Source organism: Phaethon lepturus, unplaced genomic scaffold (genome assembly GCF_000687285.1).
Source record: "Phaethon lepturus isolate BGI_N335 unplaced genomic scaffold, ASM68728v1 scaffold47715, whole genome shotgun sequence".
NCBI lineage: Eukaryota > Metazoa > Chordata > Aves > Phaethontiformes > Phaethontidae > Phaethon > Phaethon lepturus.
Window position 1 is genome coordinate 1 of NW_010542115.1, and position 20,825 is coordinate 20,825.

Sequence of the window (20,825 nt, forward strand, 5' to 3'; positions counted from 1 at the left end):
GCACCGGCCCTGGGTCCCCTGCCTGGAAAGGATGGGGGGAAAAACGGTTCTAGTTCGGGCAGAGTTATGAAAAACGATCCGAATTTTGGAAATCCCGGGTGGTTTGACCGATTCTGGCTTGCCACCGACTCTGGCACAGCTGCCTGGAGTGCCGCAGAGCCCCGGCCCCCGGTTTCCCCTCAGAAACCCACCGCAGGCTTACACTGTGCGACTGGTGATACCAAGTTTGTGTCGGGCAGTAAGAGGCACATTAGAGATTTATTAGTAAAACTAAAGGTAAGGCGCTTTCAGAAATGCTGTGTTGGCATAGGTGTGATTTGAAGGTTGCTGCGTGTGAGCATTATGCAGTTAAGAGCTGGCGTCTTCAAAATTCCTTACTGGTATCTCCTAGAAAAGCAAAATTAAATAGCTTCTAAGTTGTGAGACATTTAATTGGTGGTGGAAGGCCCACCAGGGCTCAGGTGGGTTAGTCAGGTGGCTGACACCCCTCATCCACAGCGACACTCTCAGGCATTAAACCATTAAGGCTCTGATTTCTTCAGAGAGGTGGAATATGCTTCTGAATCAGCAGGAGTTGAGGTGTTGCCCCGCTAAGCTGCGGGACGCAACGTGCTGGTTGTTCGAGGAGAGAGCGGGTAGCCATTGAAGCGTAAACCTCCCATTCCTTCTCACCGCTTGTAACCGTAGCTCAGATGTGCTGGCCTCCCAGATGGTTTGGCACCTGCTGAGTATGCGATTTCCTGCTCACAGGGGGCTTGTAAAGGCTTCATTTCTCTAACGTGTTAGTTCTTTCTCCCACATTCTTGGTGATTATTAGACAGGAGCGTTTCCACCTGCGCTGACGTGGAGTTACGTGTTTTGTTGCTGGCCATGGCATGCAGTTCTGTGGGTCTGTAGGCTTCACTGAGACCCTTGTGTGTAGGAGGAAAGGCCACTGTTACACTGACAGTTGATGCCTGATCTCAGTTAATGTTATTAGTGGATTTATATATGACGTTTTCAAGCTCAGCATTTGAGGTTTTGTTTATGGGTGGGAGATTTTACACAAGTGCTTCTCTATGTGCGGAATCACTCTGTTGGTGGATGCTCTCATTCCCTTTCTCTGTTAACTTAAAGTGCCATAATGCTGGGAAAAAAATTCCGTAGGAGGCATTATTCAGTACCAACTATAGTATTTTATGTATTTTTTTGTCACAGTACTTTAATCTGAAAGAACACCCAGTGACAGGACAGCCCGTGGTGAAAGTCAGTTAAGCTTTCTGTGGAGTTTTTTTATTTCTACTGCTTGCACCTTAGCATAGGCATGTTTGTGCATAGTTGGTGTGCTTAATTTTGCGGTGCTGCCAGGAGGTCTTCCATGAGAGGTTACTTTGATGTCTGATGTTAAAATTAAATCTTAACTAAAGCCTTGTTTTCTTTCTAGGTTGGATGTAAAATCTAAACTTCTTCCGGGTGTGCCTCTAAAACATTTCTTGTTTCTCCACGTAATTTTCCCGATGGAGGACCAGCCGGGGTTCCCTTTCTGCTGTTCGTGCTGAGTAGTTGCTTGGAGAGGTGGTGAATGAGTGAAGATATGCTCAGTGATGGTAAGGTGTACGATTACATTTCAAGGCTTTTCTGTTGCCTTCTGTGAAGGCTCAGGCACCGTATTAATGGGCTCTGAGCCAAAGAGGAGAAACCTAAAACCGCTTGGCTAACTGCCAGAGTGCATATAGCCAGTTTCTCCATCTCTTAGCCAGTCGTATTGTTTTAATCAGCACCTAAAGACTTGCTGAAGTACAGCTGATTTGGTTCCGCTGGAATACAGTGTGACGAGCAAGACCTCCCTCCAGACCTGTTCCTAGTCTGGAACAGCTGGTAGTAATTCCAATTCCACCACCCAGCTCCATAGGGAAAACCAAAAGTGCCACTGAAGATGCACGAAAAAAAATAAAGCAGCACTGCGTCAGCGTGTTAAAAGATGTCAAAGCCCACCTTGATTTCTTAGGGTTTGCGAATGAGGGACTTGCTAGCTAACAGTTGCTCTAGTTAAATAAGGCTTGCCTTTTTGCAGGGGATGCAGTGAGTTAACTGGTAAAACGCATCCTAAAACCAGCGTGCCTCTGTCTCCATATTCCCTGCCCCCTGTGCAGTTTCATTGATCCCCGAGAGCAAAGTAGTGAGAGGTTTAAGATGCTGTTACAACTTCAATATAAAAAAAATCCTAGGAATATTTGTTAAATGAGCAAGTGGCTGAGATACTTTCAGGAGTTTCTAGTGAGAAATTTCAAAACTAAAAGATTTGGAGTGACTGCTGCTTTACAAAGTTGAGCAGATTAAACGAAGTCATGGAAAACGCTTGACTCTTCCCTTAATTAGATTTTTAGTAAGCAATTGGGGCTGGATGAAAAGACCTCCAGTGGTCTCCTCCAATCTCAACCATTCCGTGACTCTGTGATTCAGCGCTCAGCTGGGAGCAGTAAGCAAACTCTGCTTAACAGAGGGAGATACTGTGTGATTTCCATCTGTTCTGACCGTGGATGTGTTTTTATCGGCACTGTCTTCACTAGCTTGTGACAACAGCAGCAAAGCACTGTGTGTGCTCTGTAGTACAGTGAAAATCCCCAATCCCGTGCGGTAGCATGGCTCCGTTGAGACGTGAACCACTTGTGGTTTTTTCCTCCTCTTCGAAACTTTGCTACGCTGATTCCTGTTTATCCGATTCTTGTCCTTCTTTTCCTAAGGTTCAAATGTGGGAATTGCCCCGGTTGTGGTTGCTGCTGATGCTGCCCTGGGAAAATGCCTTGATAAGGAATTAACACCATTCAGTGATGGGCTGTGGGACAAGCAAAGTGCTTCCCGAGCCCCCCAAAGATGTGCAGCTAGACCTGGTTAAAAAAGTCGAACCTTACACAAGCCGCAAGGACATATACAAGCATTTCATCAAAGATGACTGTGGGACTGTCATCAAAGCTGGCTCTCCCTCACCTCCGCATCACGCTAACCCTGGGAACCACCTGCCTGCCCACATGGACCAGCCCGAACCCCGCAAGAACAAAGTGGCTAAATACCGTGCCAAATTTGACCCCAGAGTGACAGCCAAGTATGACATTAAAGCTCTGATCGGGAGAGGGAGTTTTAGCCGCGTTGTGCGGGTGGAACACAAGGCTACCAAGCAGCCCTACGCAATCAAGATGATAGAGACCAAATACCGGGAGGGGAGGGAAGTGTGCGAGTCGGAGCTGAGTGTGCTACGGCGGGTTCGGCACACCAATATCATCCAGCTTATTGAGGTGTTTGAGACCCAGGACCGTGTGTACATGGTGATGGAATTGGCGACCGGAGGAGAACTGTTTGATCGAATCATCGCTAAAGGTTCCTTCACTGAGAGAGATGCTACGCGTGTGCTGCAGATGGTATTAGATGGTGTGAAGTACTTGCATACGTTGGGTATCACGCACCGGGACTTAAAACCAGAGAATCTTCTGTACTACCATCCGGGAACAGATTCCAAAATCATGATTACGGATTTTGGACTGGCAAGTGCTCGGAAGAAGGGAGATGACTGCCTGATGAAAACCACGTGCGGGACCCCAGAGTATATTGCTCCCGAGATCCTGGTCAGGAAGCCGTACACGAACTCTGTGGACATGTGGGCGCTGGGCGTTATCTCCTACATTCTCCTGAGCGGCACTATGCCTTTTGAAGATGACAACCGCACCCGCTTGTATCGGCAGATCCTGAAAGGAAAATACAGTTACTCAGGCGAGGTGAGTGTGGCAGGAGTTACGGTGAGGGGAAGTCAAGCAAGAAGCTCTGCGTAGGTGGGTCTTTGTGATGCCCAGAAGCTGGCTGTCGTGTGCAGGGTGGTAACATTATCAGGTTTAAAAAAAAAAAATAATCTGTGATTCTGGCTTTTAAAATCCTGTGCTGTTTTCTGTCTGCTTTCAAAACTGCTTCCAGAGCAGCATAGTGAACTCTTTTTAAAACTCTGTACGTAAAGGAAGAAAAGATCCCTTCCTGGAGAACAGAACTGGGATGCTTGTGGGTTTCTACCTGGGGAGATGTCAGCCGTGGTAAGCTGCTGTTTGACGCTTCATTGTTGAAATTCATGCCAGGATGAGTTTGAAATGTAGCATGTACATACCTAGCCTGATTTCTGATACAAATCCAAGTGTACTCTGAAAAATACCTTTGTTGAAAGGCAAGGTTATGGCAGACAGAGGGGCACTTGCTTCTTAGATCTGGAGACATGAGCATTTCTGAAATCAATCTGCATTGTCTCCTGAGCTTAGTTTGTGACAAAAATGAGGATTGAAGGATGGTTTTCTGAGATAACTATGGAAAGAGGAACCTTGGGGGGTAGATTTTAGGCAGAAGATGGGTGTCCCTATTCTCCCAGAGACCTATCACTCCGTAGAATGGCCGGGTGCCAGGCTGACACAGCTCCTGCTGACTTCCTGCTGGTCATGGTGGGAGATCTTGACTAGCAGCCGGCTCCTCTACCAGCTCACTGGCCAAGAGTCGGTATAACCTCACTAAGAATCACAGCTATAGAAAGTGGGGCTATCCAAATTTGCAAGTTGCCTTTCTGCCTATATCCCTCACTGGAAACATTAAAAAATTAAGCTTTTGTAACCTCTTCCCCTTTAATAAGGGAGGAGAGTGTTTAGATTCCTGAATGCCATGACTTTGTGAGATGAAGCCCACTGGGAAAGTGTTCATGAGTGGCTAAGTTTATGCTTCTGAAATGACAGTAAAATAGCTGTCAAAAAACCAGAATGAATTAATGATTCTTGTGTTTTTAAGTATGACAGGTATGTTGGCATTTTAATGATGGATGGAAGGAGTCTAACATGTTAAGTTTTTAAACATAGTAAGCTTCTTTAGGATTGTGTTTCAAAATAATAATAAATGACTGAAGGGTTTTTAGAGGTGTCAGTAAGTCTTTTATACTTAAAAGCTGTCAGGCCGGCTTGTGTTAATAGTTGGAATATCTAAGTTCAGTGGAGCTGAGGAATATTGCTGTTTGCATAGGAAGCCATCGAGGAGAGCCCAGATCTGACACCTTCGTGAATCTTGTTAATTCTTCCCATGAGTGCTCCTTAGAAAATCCCTGGCGTGCAAAGGAGACACAAATGTGAGGAGCCATAAACACCCAAATTTTGCACTTTTTGGACCGAGTGTGTTACTTCCTTTAGAAACTGCAGTACTTGATTAGTTTCTTGCCAGAAGTATTCTATCAACTGCTTCCTTGAGCTCTAAGCTTCAGCTGACTTTTGGCAGCCTTTGCTTTGTTTCGTTAATTTGCCTCATTAATATGTTTTCTTAACCAGCTGCAGAGTGTTAAGAATGCAGTCGGGTTATCCTAATGCAGAAACAGATTAATTCCCAGCCACATGTTACATCTGTAGGGTCACACTGAAAGGCCAAGTCCTAGTTACCTAGTTTACCTTATAACCAGTCGTGGTAGATGCGTTAAATGATTTTTCTCATGTGAAAAGGCCAGTTCAGTCTGACGTTTGTTGTGTAGCAGAACTCATGTCAAGTGCATGCATCTCCTTGTAGTTTCCCATTCTGGCAGTCGGTAGGTGCTGGTTTGGCTCAGCCTGGATGTTTGCCTCTAGACGGCAGGTTTTAGAGCTTTCTAGATTCCTTGGCCAAACTCAGGTTTGGTCCTTTTTAGCTCGCTTTGTGTTCATCTTGGCCACTCATTTTTCTCCTCTTCTTTCAGTTTGTTTATTTTTAAGCAATGTGGTGGGATTTTTTTGGTGAAAGTTCTCCTCTTCTTTTTTTTTTTTCCTCTTTGGTTCCCTAGTTCTATGCCAGCCCCATGCCTCGAAGTGCCAGAAGGTCAATGAGACCATTGACTCTTCCCGTTGGGGACCTGCTTTTATTCTTAATCTCTCTAACATGTTGTGATAATGAGTTCCACAGTTTATTTTAAAAACATGAGAAAGCTGTTCCCTTCTCTTGGATTTTATTTCCCTCTGCTCATTTAACTGGTCTTTTTCTATGTACACCTCCTTAATCTCCTTTACTTGAGAAACCAGTGAGTAACTCTTCCATGTCCACTTATTAGTTATCTTTATACTTCTTCAGATTCCTTCTTTTTTTGAGGCCGAAGAGCCAACTGTGTTTGGTGTCTCCTGTGGAATATATTCCATAGAGCTGATTTTTGCTGTTACCCTTCTCTAGACTACTTGTAATCTTTGAGACGGGGTGATACGTGAGCACCGTGGCTTTGTGTCGTGGCATAAGAAGGTCTCTCTGGTTGTTCACTGCCTCTTCCCGTAGGGTTTCTTGTTTCTTTGATGCCTCTGAGCGTTTGGCTGATGATGTAGAGAGTGGTCTCCTGTGACTCCAGGAGGTTTCCTGAGCGTTCATAGCTGATTTGGGGATGTCATGGTACATATGTCATTTGATGCATTCCCTCTAATGTCTCCACCCCTCAGTGCATGAGCTTGTGTTGTGACACTGAATTTTGTGGCTGTCATTCAACTTTGTCACTTGCTGTTTTTACCTTTTTGCAGATTTTTTTAATGAAGCTTAGCGTGCTATCCAGGACAGGTTCTGCCTATTACTGTGAAATGTGGTAATTCTGGAATCTTAGAAGCAAGTGATGGGATACAGTTGTGACACCCAATATATGATGCTGATGATACTGAGCTGTTGAAGTTAAAAATAAAGCTGTGGCATGATAGAGGAAGTAATGAGAGGCCACATGATAAATTGGCTGATGTTTAGTGTGGACGAACTTCAAGTGATCCCATGGGAAGATGGGCATTCTGAATTTTCTGTAAATGATGGTGGGCCCTGGAGGTGGTGCTTGCCCTTCAGAAGAAACAATTTGAGGTTAAACACTTCTAAACATCATCTTGATACCCGTGATCAAAAGCCAACTGATATTAGGAATTAGTGTTAGTATGCAGGTGTCTTTGCTGTGCCATGCCCATCAGTCACCTGCATTTGAATGTTGAGTACAGTTCTGTTTCCCCCTGAAAAAAAAAACCAGAATTTAAAAGCATATGAAGAAGGGCAGTGTGAATAGTCAAAGGTATGGGCTGGCTTCCGTTTGAAGACTGAGTGAACAGAGTAGGGCCCTTCCTCCAAAAAAATAAATGTTTGAGGGGGGCCTCTGACCAAACTCGGTACAGCTGTAGGCAGAATAGGAAGAGTGAATAGAGAGCAACTGCTTTGAGCGTTCCCCGTGGTAATTTAATTTGATGTCCTCTGGTCCTTGTGTCAGAACTGAATTATTTTGAGAAATTTTGTGACTTCATTGTGACTAGGGCCAATGTATACACAAAGGTAGCACATGTGGTACAGAGAAAGCATTAGACTATATATTTAGAAAGTGCCAGTGCACAAGCTTGAAGCATTTTACGTGTTATTCCACCACAAATTACATACTCTGAGAGGCTGTTACGGCTACTACGTGTGACATGAGTGGTTGTTTTGGAAAGCTGTACATGTTTTACTGCTTGCAAAGCAAATATGTGTCAGCCAATAGCCTGTGTGTTTTGACCAGATGCTTTCTGTTCTTCCAGAGCCAGGGAAAACGGATGCTTTAATTTCCCCTTGTAATTAAGCCTATACCCCTAAATTGCAGGCGTGTTTGACTGTAGCCAGGTGTTGGCAGGAGATGCAGTAACAGAATGACCACTTTGTAAATCAATTCTAGGTGGAAACAAAGTGAGCCAGAGATTCAGAGGTGTCTGGCATGTTTCCCACAACCTTGCCAGGTTTCTTAAAGCCATCTTCTGGACATTTAAAGCTTCCAAATTTCCGGTGTTCACAGAAAATTGCTCTTCTTTTTTTGTGTTACACTGGAAGAAGTGGGAAGACGTCAGAAATGAGGCTGTTGATAAGTTCATCAGACTGATGGAAATGGCAGGAGCTGAAAGTCCTGGTTTATCTGGAACAAGAATGAGCAGAATACTTGACTGCGTTGCAGAAAGCATCTGTTTCCGATAGATGCAGAAGCAGAGATTTCAGGGTAACGACTGCTTTTCTTCTCTGTAATGTGAACTTCGGAGATGTGAAATGGAAGAGGGGATGTTAAAAGAAGCCTGCAAAGGAAAGTGCCCAGAGCTGACAGCTTGAGCTGTGTGGCCCAGACGTTTCAGTAGGGAAGGAGGGATCTGTCTTCTGAACCGCGTTGCCATACCGTGTCACGCAGTGGCGAGTTTGCTGAAAATCAGTGTAGAGTCCCACTTTTCCAAAGGTCTGGCCTCAAAACCTTGTCAGAGAGGACAAAGCTGTATTGAGAGAGGAATAAAAGCCAAGGTGCATGCTGACCTGAGAAGTAGCTCCATCTTCTTGAAAAACAAGCGAGCTCATGTCCAGCTGATGTAATTGCTTTCTGACTGGGACCCTCTTACCACCACTCTCCTGTTCCTGGAGTGTGAGGTCTGTTTGAAGAGGCTATTAGCAGATCAATAGGAGAGGTCTCCCATAATAGCTTATTCAGGTACTGCTGACATCACTGCTCTGATTGTCTCTTCTACCTCCTTCTGTACTTTCTGAAAACTGCTTGGAGTAATGGGTAGGGTGAGGAATGAAGAAAAGGTGGCTTTGTAACTTGGCATGCTTTTTTTTGAGCATCTCTTGAGTATGGGTTACGTGAGCTATTGAGACTGCATTTGATGTAGCCTGCTACAAAGTCATTCTCTTTCACTCCTTTTGTTAGAACTTACTAAAAAGAAGATTTGGCAATATTTTAATTGAAATCTTGGGGATAAAACTGATTTCTGGGGATCTCTTTGTAACTTAAAAAGTTGTCTGAGGAATAAAGCTTGAATTCCATTCACAGTATCCTTTGAATTTGAAAGTGCAGAAATGAACATCAGACCATCGTTATCCTGCTAAGACAGGCTTGCTCTGGTTCTATTTCAAAGCTTGTCCTTCTCTTGAATAGTGATACTTTTATGTTGCTTTACACACCTGGGAAAGTTGCTGGAAGAAGTGGAAGATAATATATGTTGTGGATAAATGGGGAGACTGAGCTAGGGATTGTTCTGATTTTGATACCTGATCTGGGCAAATCATTTCCCCTTGTGGTCTGTTTTCCTATTCATAAAACAGAATCAGCTTTTTGAGGTATGTTCACCATGGATTAGCGGTGGGTGCCAGCATGGGAACATCTCTTCATCAGTTTATTTAGAACAAGCTTTTGGCTTTTAATGGTGCTAGGGGATACATTGGTAGACGCGGCGCGAGGAGAGACACGTTTGATGTACGACGGGAGTTGGACATTGGAAGTCTGTAGGAGCTCTGCAAGGGACTTTGCAGCCATGTGGAGAAATGGTTTTGTGTGGCTTGCTTAGATTTTCCAGTTGATAAAGTTTCTCACCAAAGGCTCTTGAAGCTGTAATGCGGTAGTGGCCTTTGCATGGATTGGTAATTTGCTGAAGATAAGCCCGAAGCTGAAATACAGGGTCAGTTCCATGGGGAAGGAAAAAACAGTGAAGGGTCTGTTCCCTTCTGCTCAAAAGCGATCAGGACAAAGTTCGCTAACGAAGCTGTGCAGTCGCTGATGATAGAGTTCTTCAGATGGTGAAAATGAGGGCTGTGCCCCTTAGAAATCTGTCAGTTCAAAGAGCAATGGGATGAATGGCAGACAGATCAATGGAGAGAATGACATTAAAATGTCCCAAGTATGGATAAAGACGTCCCTAAGTCACAAATCTCTAGGGCTTGAGAGTGTTAATTCCAACATAGGGGCTGTTTTCTTGGGCTCCCCTCTGTATCTGGTGTCAGCTGATGTTGGAGACACTACTGGACCGGCCAGATCTTTGATCCAGTAACCTTCAGTCCTGTTAGAGGTGCTAGTCTTCCCTTCTCTCATTTCATCCCTCAGCTGGGGGCTTCATCTGCTTCCAAGAGTTAATTGAGCTGAGTAATAGGCAGCCTGCAGAGCAGATAGCGCTCCGAGGTGGTGCGTGCAGCATTTGGGTACCTGCCTGTGTGCTGGGGATATTCAGCAGTCCCACTGGACATCAATGGAGCAGGTACCGCACGTCTCGTGTGGTTTTTGGCTTGTGGTTTGGAGGCAGCATTATTTCAGCTGAGTTTGAGAATCGGAAGTCAATCCCAAGGCTTATCAACTCCCATGGGCTAATTTTACTCGCTGTATAATACTCCTTTGGGAAAGGCTAGACATGTACAAAGTGAGGAGGGTAAACATATCCTATTCAGTGGAAATGTTCTTGAACTCTTTAATTACAGCCTGATGCTGGAGTTCCCCTGTAGGTAGGTGAAAAAGCAGGCAACGTATACAGACTCAGTCGTAATAGAAAGTGCATTTTGCAGGTGATAAAACTAGTTTTAAATCCCCCTTCTCCTGCAGAAATGTTTTGGGGTTTGTTTTTTTTTCCTTAGGAGAAATGAGTCTGTCTTTACATTATACATCTGTAAAGGAAAATGTGGTGTGAATTGCATTCTGTTTGTGACTCTGCCCTTCTCTGTTCGGTGACTCCTTCAGATTAGAAGCATGAATGCAGAACCGAGCTAGTGGTCCTGCCTGCCTGGCACCTCCCTGGTGCCCTTAATATGATGACTTTATTCTTTGACAGCTCCCCTTGCTAGTTAGTGTTGCTCTTTAGAGTTCTGCTTACTTACTTTCTTTGCACTCCCAACAACATCCCAAGTTGCTCTCTTCAGAGAGTTCCCCTGTTGCTTCTACTGTCAGATGTGCAAAGGTGACAGCAATTTTGGGGGTGGCTGCTAAAACCCTGGGTCTAAGTGTTTAAGCTGTTCTTTCTGATCCCGTGAGCGTGTGGTGCCTTTCCCCGTTGACTTCACGTAGAATATAAGCCCTTCTGTAGTTTCAGAAACACGAGTGCCTTTCACATGGGGTCATAGTTAGAAACATGTCCCCTTCAACCCGGGGGTTTTTGTGGGTCTTCGACAAAGCCTAATATTTAAGGCTTGCCTATTCTTCATTTAAAAAAGCTGGCATTTTCTCTTATCTACACAGCAAACCCTTCAGCCCGGCTCTCATCTTAAGTCTGAACCTTTGCAGCATCCTTTTCTCCTGACTTAACGGGTACATTCTTGCTCTGTTCTCATGCATACAGATCTCTGCTGCACACTTTTTTTTTTTAATAGCTTGTTTCCTTGGCCACATCCACCCAGATTTCTTTTTCTCCACCTCTTTATTTGGGCTACCTACGCTTTCTACCTAGGCACCTTTGCAACGTAGGTTCACCTCGTCGGTGGTTGCTTGTTAGCAAAGGTCATAATGCTGAAAGGCAGTGCTGCAGTCTGTTAGACGGTCCCTGACATGGATGGAAGCTTCCTAGGATAACCGACAGGACTGGAGACTTGTTCATAGACATGGGTGTCAGGTGGTCGTAATATGGAAAAACAGCTAAGATGCACAGAAAAGTACTGTAAGTGCTTTTATAGTATTTTTGTAGTGGTGGCACCTTTTGAAGTTATGTCAAGTCAAATAAAGAGCAGCTATGTCTGAATCTCGATGCCGTTATTTGTGATGACTTTATGAAGAAATTGATGGCATTCCTGAATTGGTTCTTTTTTTGCTTTTTATTTTGCAACGAACTGGCAAGCTCCAGTGGAGACAGCATCAACAAACAGTTGGTCTGGCTTCCTGCAGTACAGTGTTGCAATGCATACCACTGAACTTAAAATTACAGGAAGATTTAGGCACAAAGTGACCTCAGGAAGCCTCTGGTTCAAACCCCTGTTCAGAGCAGGGCTAAATTTAAAGCCGGATGAGGTTGCTTAGCACCTTGTTCACTCAAGCTTTGAAAGTTTACAAGGCTGGAGATGTCACCACCTCTCTGGGCCCTGTCCTGGAGCTGCCCCAATCTTGTGGGAACTGTGGTTTTTCTTTACATTCTCTCTGGAACTGCCCTGACGGTACTGGCAAATGCAGTTAGATCCTGTCCCATTTCTCCAGCTAGTTGAGGTCCTTCTGGATGGCAGTCCTGCCCTCCTGCATATCAACAACTCCTCCAAATCTTGGTCAAAAGCGACCAAGAAGCAAGTACTAAAAATTTTAATGGTAAAGAGAGATTTGCAGCTCAAATGGCTTCAGAGCAGAACCAAAGGAGAGGCTTAACATGCAGATTGTATGTGCGTAGCATTTCTTTTTTCTCTTCTTGAGCGTTCAGCGTCTTAATGATCATCGGCCCTAGCTTGGAGTTGAAAGCGCCAAGTTAAATACAGGTATTGAGTAAACTTTGCAGGTCTTGCTGTGGGTAGATTCAGGCTGGAAGAATGCCCATAATTACATGAAAAACAAGCTACCCTAGTAGATGAGAGGAATAGTGCGACTTGCGTTCCCATAATAAGTAAGTTAAGAAATGAAACACATCCTTCCCAGTTTTCCCTGCCTGCAGGTGATAGCAGAAGCGGGAAGAACGAAGATTACTGGCAGTGCATTAGCAAACAAACTACGGGCCTGTTGCTACCTGACAGAGAGCAAGATAAAAATACGAAAAGCAATTTCAAAGCAGCTGATGCATGCTTACAGGATGAGTTCTTACCCCAAGTATTGTTGGTATGGCTGCAGAGCGTTTCCAAAGTATTCTTGATACTGTCCTCGTTGTGGTGAGTGGTTAAAAGACTGTGGAGAACTTGTAACCCGTCAAATCCCTCGCAACATGTAATGGGGAGACAGAAGACAGTCTTGTCAACTTCTAATATTAATTTTGTGCATATATTCAACTTTCTGAGAGAGAATGGGGTAGAGCTTGAACCTAGGCTTCCCCTGACTCAGTTGAGAACTGTTACTGAATCGCTTGTCCCTCTCCAAAGGGATTGGTGGTTGTATTATATATTTGATTTTCAATCATATAACAAACTTGTTCTAAAAAAAGGCACAAGCAATAAAAAGAAACAGCAATTATTTTTGGTAACCTCCTTCCCCTGAAAGTTGCAGATGGAAATGTATAGTGACAGAGATCCACAGGAAAAAACAACCCAACTTTCTGTTTTGCATACTTGTATTTTAGTGTAGAAACTAATTTCCTCTAGGAGAAGAAAAAAAAATGACACTTCCATATCACGGAAAAGATCTCTCCACAATCCCTATCACTTTGCAGGAGAGTTCAGTCAGTATAGGACAAACATTCTAAAATTTTGGATGTGGCTTTTTAAAGAACAGTAAGTTTTGTACTGATGCTGCAGCAAGTGTGATGCTTGACTGTCCAGCTGCCAGTCCTGGAATGGCTCCTGTGTGTTTGCACTTCTGATCACATAGAATTAATTACATATATCTATGTAAGTAAAAAAAAATTTTTTTTTAAAAAATCTGTCTTTTGTTGTTTAGATGACAAAAAATATAACCACTTCAGAAAAAAATACCAATTTAGAAAAAAAAAAATGTTTCATAATGTATTTGCTTTATTTTCTATTTTATGCTTTCTTTGCCCCAGAAATTTGTCCAGGTTTTTTCCTGCAGTTCATAACTATAGCTTTGTTATATATCATAAAGCTTTGTGTAACATGGTATATGCTAATTAAATTGTTTATAGGGTAGCAACTGCCTGGAAAGGGGGAAAACTCTCCCACTGGTGGTTTCCTCCTAGTATATCTCCTGCCTAAGATGGGCAGCAAGGCAGCCTGGCTTCCCTGACTTTGGGCTGGATTATGTCTTCTGGAAAACACTCAAAGCAGATTTAAAGAAATGCCAGGAACAGAGGAGCAGCACTGCCCTCTAATGTTCCCATTGGTCCTGTTTTTTGTGGGTTTTTGTGGTTTGTTTTTTTGTTTTTTGTTTTTTTTTTTTTAATACAGGAGATAAAGTGATGTACTTACAAGAGGCCAAGAAAGCTAGTATGTGTCTCCCATTTATTGAAAATTTAACTTTGCACGATGTCCTGCGCTGCCCTTTGCTTTCAGAGGAGCTCCTTGCAAAGCCGCCTTATTCTTCTGGAAGTTCTCCGTTGGTTCACTGACTGGGAGCGTCTGGATGCAGCAGGACCCCTTGCTCGTGGGGACCCCTTGCTCGTGGGGACCCCTTGCTCGTGGGGACCCCGGCCAGTCACACTGACTGATGGGGTTGTCCTCCCTGGCTGTGCCGGTTGGTCTTTAGACCAAAAGTGAAAGGCTTTTGCAAGACACGGTCATCACTTTGGCCTCTGATCTTCCTGCCAGAAGAGAGAATGGATTTCAAACCAGCAGCGTGGCCAATTTTTCAGTCTTCTCCCTGGAGTTTGAGTGTCCCAAGCTGTTGAAAGGAAATAACAAGGGAAACGGGCACGGGGCAGTTCAAGGCAAGGTTTTAAACCGTATCTGCAGTACTCATTTGCATGATCATACAAGTCTCTGGGCCCATATTTTAGCCTCTATGTGGGGGGAAAAAAGGCTTTTTTTTTTTCTTACAGAAGCTTTTTTTTTTCTGAGAGTCACATTAGATGATAAGTGTTTTACAACAGTCCTGTTAGAGAAATGCATAATTCTTTAGAGTATAGATTTTTTTTCCATGTAAGGAAGAATTGTTTTTTATATAAATTGCCGAGGCCTTTGCCTGGGGTGGGGGGGGTGTCGGAAAAATCAATTTACAGAGGAATGTGCTTTTGCATTTCATATGGCTGTAAGAATACGGTGATTTTTAAGTGGAGCAAAAAGAGTGTCGGTGAGATGCAGTCAGATGGCTCTCTGTTGAAAAGGGCACTACGCTCTGCTTTGAAGAGCTGAAACACTTGAACAGGATGAAAGTGTGCCTTTCCTAGCCTGGCACAAAACACCGAGGCCAGCCGTATAAAGGTCTTTCTCTTAGCTTCTGCTCTCTCTTTTCTTTTAATGCACCTGCTTAGTGGATGTGAGGGTGGGTGGATTTGTGTTGCACCATACATATCTGAGAACTGAAGTGTTTGTCCAGATCTCTCCCGGACATCTTAGACTCTCTGAAGACGGTAAGCTCAATTAAAACTTGGAAAATCCTCCAGCCTTCTGCATGTATCGGTGACCACGGTCCCGCAAAACTTAGTGTGCTGTATTGGAAAACACTTTATTTACAGGTAAAGGAACACCTTTTCCAGTAAAAGGGATTTGAAACCAATGTATGCATTTAAAAATCAATTCCCCTTCGCTTTGGCTGTTTCTTGAGGTGTTTTTTGAAGGTTGTTTCCTCTGATGGACTTGGTGTGTCACAAGGACCTTTCTCAAAATCGTTCCTTTTGCCTTTTTACTATGTGTTTCAGCTTACGTTGCAACTCGTAGCTGTGAAGATAACTCCAAACCCTAGGGCAGAGTAAGCAATACATCTTTTATTTCCATACAGCTACAGTCTGCAACACTCCATTAAGAGTTTTTTATTTCATGGAATTGTGCATGTCATCAGGTCAGTGAATTTTTTGAGTCGGTGCCTTGTGGCAGGTGAGTTGGCTGGGCTATCCCTTAGTTTGGGTTTGCGGTTTCTGCGACTGGAAGCATATATTGAAACAATGAGGTGGAGACACCACGTGTTTTGCTCTGGTGGCTTGTTTGTGTTGCAATACTTTGATTTTTTTCTTTTTTTTTTTTTTTGGTGTGTGGAGCAGAGGAGACCAGGAGGAAGCTGTCTAAGCCTTGAAGCCCCTAGTAACAAAGAAAGCAGGGAGTGAATCTCCATGGAGAAGAGGGATGTGTCTTTTCCCAGTAATTTCACTCACAGTCCTTTGTCCCTGGGGCTGCTCTCCATACCAGTAGCACCTGCAGGTTCAAGGCAGGACGAAGAGCAGCAGCACAGTATTTTGATTAAGATTTTGGGTGAATGTCTGGTTTTGGGGAAGTGGCACATAATTACTGTAAGGATGGAGGAAGGCAGGAGCCATGTCCAAAGGAAAAGGACTTGCGATAATGCTGTGATTTGACGTATTATATTTTCATTCCTGCATCTCTGGGACCAATAAAATCCTGTTAATGGTGGAATAGTATTTCTACAGAATTAGGGATGTAGGAATAAAGGGATATCAGTAGGGCAGAAAAAGAATATTAAGCTGCTTCTGTGCAGAGTATACATTGTTAACAGAAAGGATTTGAACTATCAGCTGCCATTGATGCCTTTGACTCCTTTATAGTTCCTGAAAACTAGGCTGGGCAGTTTCCTCTTTTACCTTTGGCTGATTTAAACCTTTGCATTCTACCTGTGGCTCAGATGTTTTATTTCTCCGATACCTTAGTGGAGGTCTATTTTGAGTAGTGAGATGTGCTGCTGCATGCTCGTTCGCTTAGGACCAAGGTTTAGTGAGTGAGGATATATTTTAATTCTGCAGTGGAAAGAGCTGTGATCTCCAAGAAGCTACTCAGTGGGAGAATGGCTTGTGCTTGACCTTACTGGCTCATCTGCATCCAGCCTTTCATCTGGGCTTGTAAATGGGCTACCTTGCAGTGAGGATGCAGGAGGATTGGTAACGCTGTGCCGCCTTCTTGTATTTCCACCAGAGAATGTGGTAGAAAAGTTGACTTGCCTACAGGACCATGGGAGGGAGAAAGAGTAACTGCTTACTGCAGCTCCATGACCTTTGGGAGGTGATCTCTGCAAACCTGGCCTCTTCTAAAGGCCACTAAATACCATCACCAAAGCTCTCCCTTCCCTTGTTGATGATTGCGACGGGATGGGAGACTCTGTTTCTGCGCAAAGCTGTGTTTGAAGTTCAGCTGCTCCTGAAGATGGGCTTTGAGCTAGGTGCAGCCCTTGAGCAGGGTGCAAGCACTTGTCTTGTTCTGTCATTGCTGTGACACATGTGGGAGTTTTATCACAACAAGTCATGAGGTGAGTGGATCTTAAACTGCTTCAGCTGGATTGCTTGACCTGGTCTGCCAAAGACCTGAGGGTGGTATGGCTCCAAAAGATTGTATGGAAATACAAAACTAGAACAGCAGTGGGACTCCAGAGTCACAGGGAGCACCTGTAAAACACTTTTTTAAAGTGAGGTTTCAGGTGGGTGCTGTAAATGTGTTGCATTCTGGAGAAAACGACAGCATCTTCCATTGAGCCCCCAGACTGAGCATCAGACTTTCAGGTTTTGAAGAGCTGGCACCTGGCCGCAGTTCCTGGTGCAGGTTAAAAGCTAGTTTTAATTAGTAAAAACTGAGCTCTGCAAAGAAGGGCTGTAAGCATGCACCTTGTTGCAAATCATTTTGTGGCCTTTAATTGACCCTGCCTTAGAGAGAGGCCAGTTGGACCTGATATATTTGGAACAAGCTGCTCTTGAAAGATGTCTCAGATTTGCTCTGACCAGAATTTGGGACTTCCCTAGCAGTTGCAGTGAGCTCCTGCCCTGGGATGAGAGGAAGGGGAGGAGTTAACCAGTGTACGTGGCATAGGTAGGAAGCCAAGATTTTGCTTTCAGATGGCTAAAATCCCTTTTTAGTTGCAAAACCTGTTTTGGGGAGCTTCCCTTGGGGCTGAGTAGGATGGCTAAAAAGATGCCTCCTAAGCCTGCAGTTTTTCTTGGTAGTCTCTTTACCCAAACCCCAAAATCCCTAAATCTAACAAGATTGAAGCTTTCAGGCTGGTAGACCCAAGGGAGCTGGGTTAGTTGTTTTGAGCTGGACGGAGTGGCTCAAACCAACAGCGGTGCATCCGAGTTCCCTGTTTCGGAGCATGAGCTTCAGGGCTGGCTCTTCTGTTCTCTCCATTCTCACCACCCTGCTGCTTCGCCCTCCTGCTGCCCTGAGTGAGTGCTAAGATAGAAATCCCAGGCATGTTTTCCAATACATTTGTTATTTAAGTGGATGCTTTTATGGATTTTCCTGAAAACTGAGCTTTTACTAATATACCAGATTAGTGTTGGTCGGTGAAATGGGAACCACGCAGACAAGCTGAGGAGAGGCAGAAGGTTCTGGTAGTGGCTGTTAAGAGATACTGGCTGTTAATGCAGCGTACAGCCAGCTGGTGGTGTGGACGTATGCCTGTCTGTGTGTCTATAGCTTGTGAACTTCCATCAGCACCGTACAACCTACGCATCAAATGCACCCAGCATTTCAGGCACCTCGAGCAATTAACCAAAGAGTTTGATTTCGTACCTAACGAAAGGGAGAATTGAGCTGTCGGAGAAGGAACATATTTGCATGTTTCCTACCTTTGTCTGTGTCTGAAGAACCATTTCTAAGGGATTCTTTCACAGTCTGATCATTTTGAGAATGGTTATTTGGCTCAAGCATCAGGTTTCTCGTTATAGCTGGGATGACTCAAAAGACTTTATATACTGTTATATCAGACGTTGATAGGAATGCCTGGGTTTCTTATCACTTTCCATTTACTCAATTTTTTTAATTTGCTTCTAGCTTTACAAGCTTCAGGAATTCTCGGTGACATTCTTAAGCTACCTTTTTGCTTAGGAGGCTGATCTTGAAAAATTAAGGAAAACTAGCTTGGCTCTTGGATGAGAATGTAAAGTCATTTCATGGCATACTCATCTTCCAAAATTCACAGGAGTTCCCATACCTCCAGGCACAGGGGCTTGGCAGGGATGGATCTGACGTTGGAGGTATTTCATTAGTGTTCTATGGTCTCTGAAAAAAATCCTTGTTTGGAAATGCACTGTAGCACTGACAGCCTTGCTTTGGAAACCTTCTGTGTGCGCTGAACGCGTGCCAGGCACGTGGAGCTCCCAAATAGTCGTTATGGGTAAATCCCATGAATAAGTGCGATAAGCGTACTTAACAGAGACAGTGAATTAACCGCATCTGCAGGCAAAGGAGAGGCAGGATTTGAAGTGTTCCTTGTCTTCTGGAACCAGGGAGCCTTCTCCTCTCCCTGGCTCAGGGCAAGCAGCGGTGCCTCACTCGTCCTCTGCCTCAGCTGATACCTTCCGTGTCAGTGGGCGAGAAGTACTTTGGGAGAGGCGAGTTTGGCACTAGGAAAAACTATGCTTCTCCACCTACTGCTACAGATCATTTTGTCCTCAGCTGCCCTTTGTGCTGAGCAAAACTTCCCTGCCTAGAAGCTAGGAAAATAATGTTCTCCAGTCTTTCTCGGGACAGAAGACGGCAGGCAGGTTCTGCTGTATGACGCTTTCAAAATTGTCACAGGTGAAGCAGGAAGAGCGTGGGGACCGAATCTTTGTATTTCCCCAAATCTATTGTGTTAAAATTGGCATTTACTTACTGGTGGCTCATTAACAAAGTAAAATATGTAGTGAGCACGATTCTCTAGAAATTGGTAAAGGTCCAGTGGTATTTAGGGTTTTATTGACCAACCCGGGTGAGAGAAGGGGGGTTAAGTTCGTTACGTTTGCAGATGACATGGAATTGGAGGGGCTGCAAAGTACATCGAGTCCCAGATGGCCCTAAAACATTTGAGCAGTTCAATATCAGGTGCAAATTTTTTTAATAAGTAAGGGTAAGTTAATGCACAAAAATAGGTGAAGAATAGAAGATCAGGAGGTATTGGCTCCTCAAAAGAGGATCTGCCTATGAATCACAAACTATTACGCGAGACAGCAGTATTACATTTGTGGAAAAAGACAAACATACTGGGGTGTATGAACAGAAAGAGAGGCTGTATGTGATGTAATCCTGCTGCATTCAGTGCCTGATGCAGCATGCCAAGCTGAAGCTCCAACGCTTCGGGGCAGTGGACTTCAAAAACACTGTGGGCCAAGTGGAGAGACTTGACAGAACAACAAGAACAACTGTGAGTCAAAAACCACAGTTTCCAGAAGATTGAAACATTTTTGGCTGTTTGGCCTAAAGAAGGTGTTGTCATAATAGTTTGCAAATATGCACAAGGCTGCTTTGAAGAGGAAAAGGAACAATCTCTTTTCCAGATTATGGTAAATAAGAGCCTTAAATTGCACTTAGAAAGATTCATGCTAGACCTTGTACAATACTTTACTAGTGTCTTCTGCTCCTAAAAAAAAAAATCTACCAGGAGGATTGTTGAAGCTGTCTTGAAGAACAAGTTAGGCAGTTATCTGTCAGGAATGATGCGTCTGTGGTAGATCCTTTGTGGGCTGTGGGATGGATTGGATGATCGCTGGATGTCCATTGCAGCCTTGTTTCTACCCTGATTTCCCAAGGAGGCAAGGTTTATGGAACTGTGCTACCGGTCTTTCAGTCTCCCACAATTAACTACTTAACTTCTAAGGTCAGTCTCAGCCCAATTTGAGCAACGTGGAGAATTCAAAGGCCTGAAGTTTCTATGAATTTTATAAAAGTCAGTGGCTCAGTAGAAAAGAGGACTAAATTCACATCCTTGCTGCAGGAAAGGTAATTAAATATCTAGTCCAAATTTATCCGGAGAGCTGATCAGCACACGTTTATTTCTGAACCACTTGTGGCACACTTGACCCTATTAAGTGTGTGGGATGGAGCCCGGGCAGCGGTGCATGTAGGAAGGAGGGATGTGCTGCTGCCATGGAGGGGAGATGCCAGTACTGCCCGGGGACAGGGAGGAGAAGCACTGGAATCATAGAAGCCTCGGTTACAAGAGACCTTTGGAGGTCTCTAATCCCGTTCAGCTTGAGTTGGGACTGTTGCCATGCTAGATCATGTTGGCTGTGACTTTGTCTTCCTGAGTCTTGAAAAGCTTCAAGGATGAAGATCCCTTACCTCCCTGATGACCTCTTCCAGGGCTGCACTACCCTTCCAGTGACTTTTTTTTTCCCCCACCCTGGTATTTCCTGATACGAACCTTCCAAGGTGCAACTTCTCCCTGTTGCCCCTTGTTGTATCATTTAGACCTGCTGCGTGGCTCAGTGATCCTTGTAACTACTTTCAAGTAAATGTAATCTCCTGTAAGACTGCCCTTGGACTTCTCTTTGCCAGATTGAACAAGCCCAGCTCCTTTCACCCCTTTTTGTAGGCCATGTGCCACAGACCCCTGGCCATCTTAGCAGCCCTCACTGGGATCTTCTCCACATCCTTCTTCAACTGGGAGATGG

General features: G+C 44.3%; 1 protein-coding gene across 1 annotated transcript; it reads left to right on the forward strand.

Annotated features, from left to right (window-relative positions):
• Window positions 1–1,421: 1,421 nt before the first annotated feature.
• PSKH1 (protein serine kinase H1) lies at window positions 1,422–3,749 on the forward strand (the record flags this gene model as incomplete). Its single annotated transcript, XM_010287930.1, has 2 exons — window positions 1,422–1,586; window positions 2,724–3,749. A coding segment is annotated over exon 2 (939 nt), but the record flags the coding sequence as incomplete, so codon positions are not given.
• Between the last annotated feature and the right edge of the window lie 17,076 nt (window positions 3,750–20,825).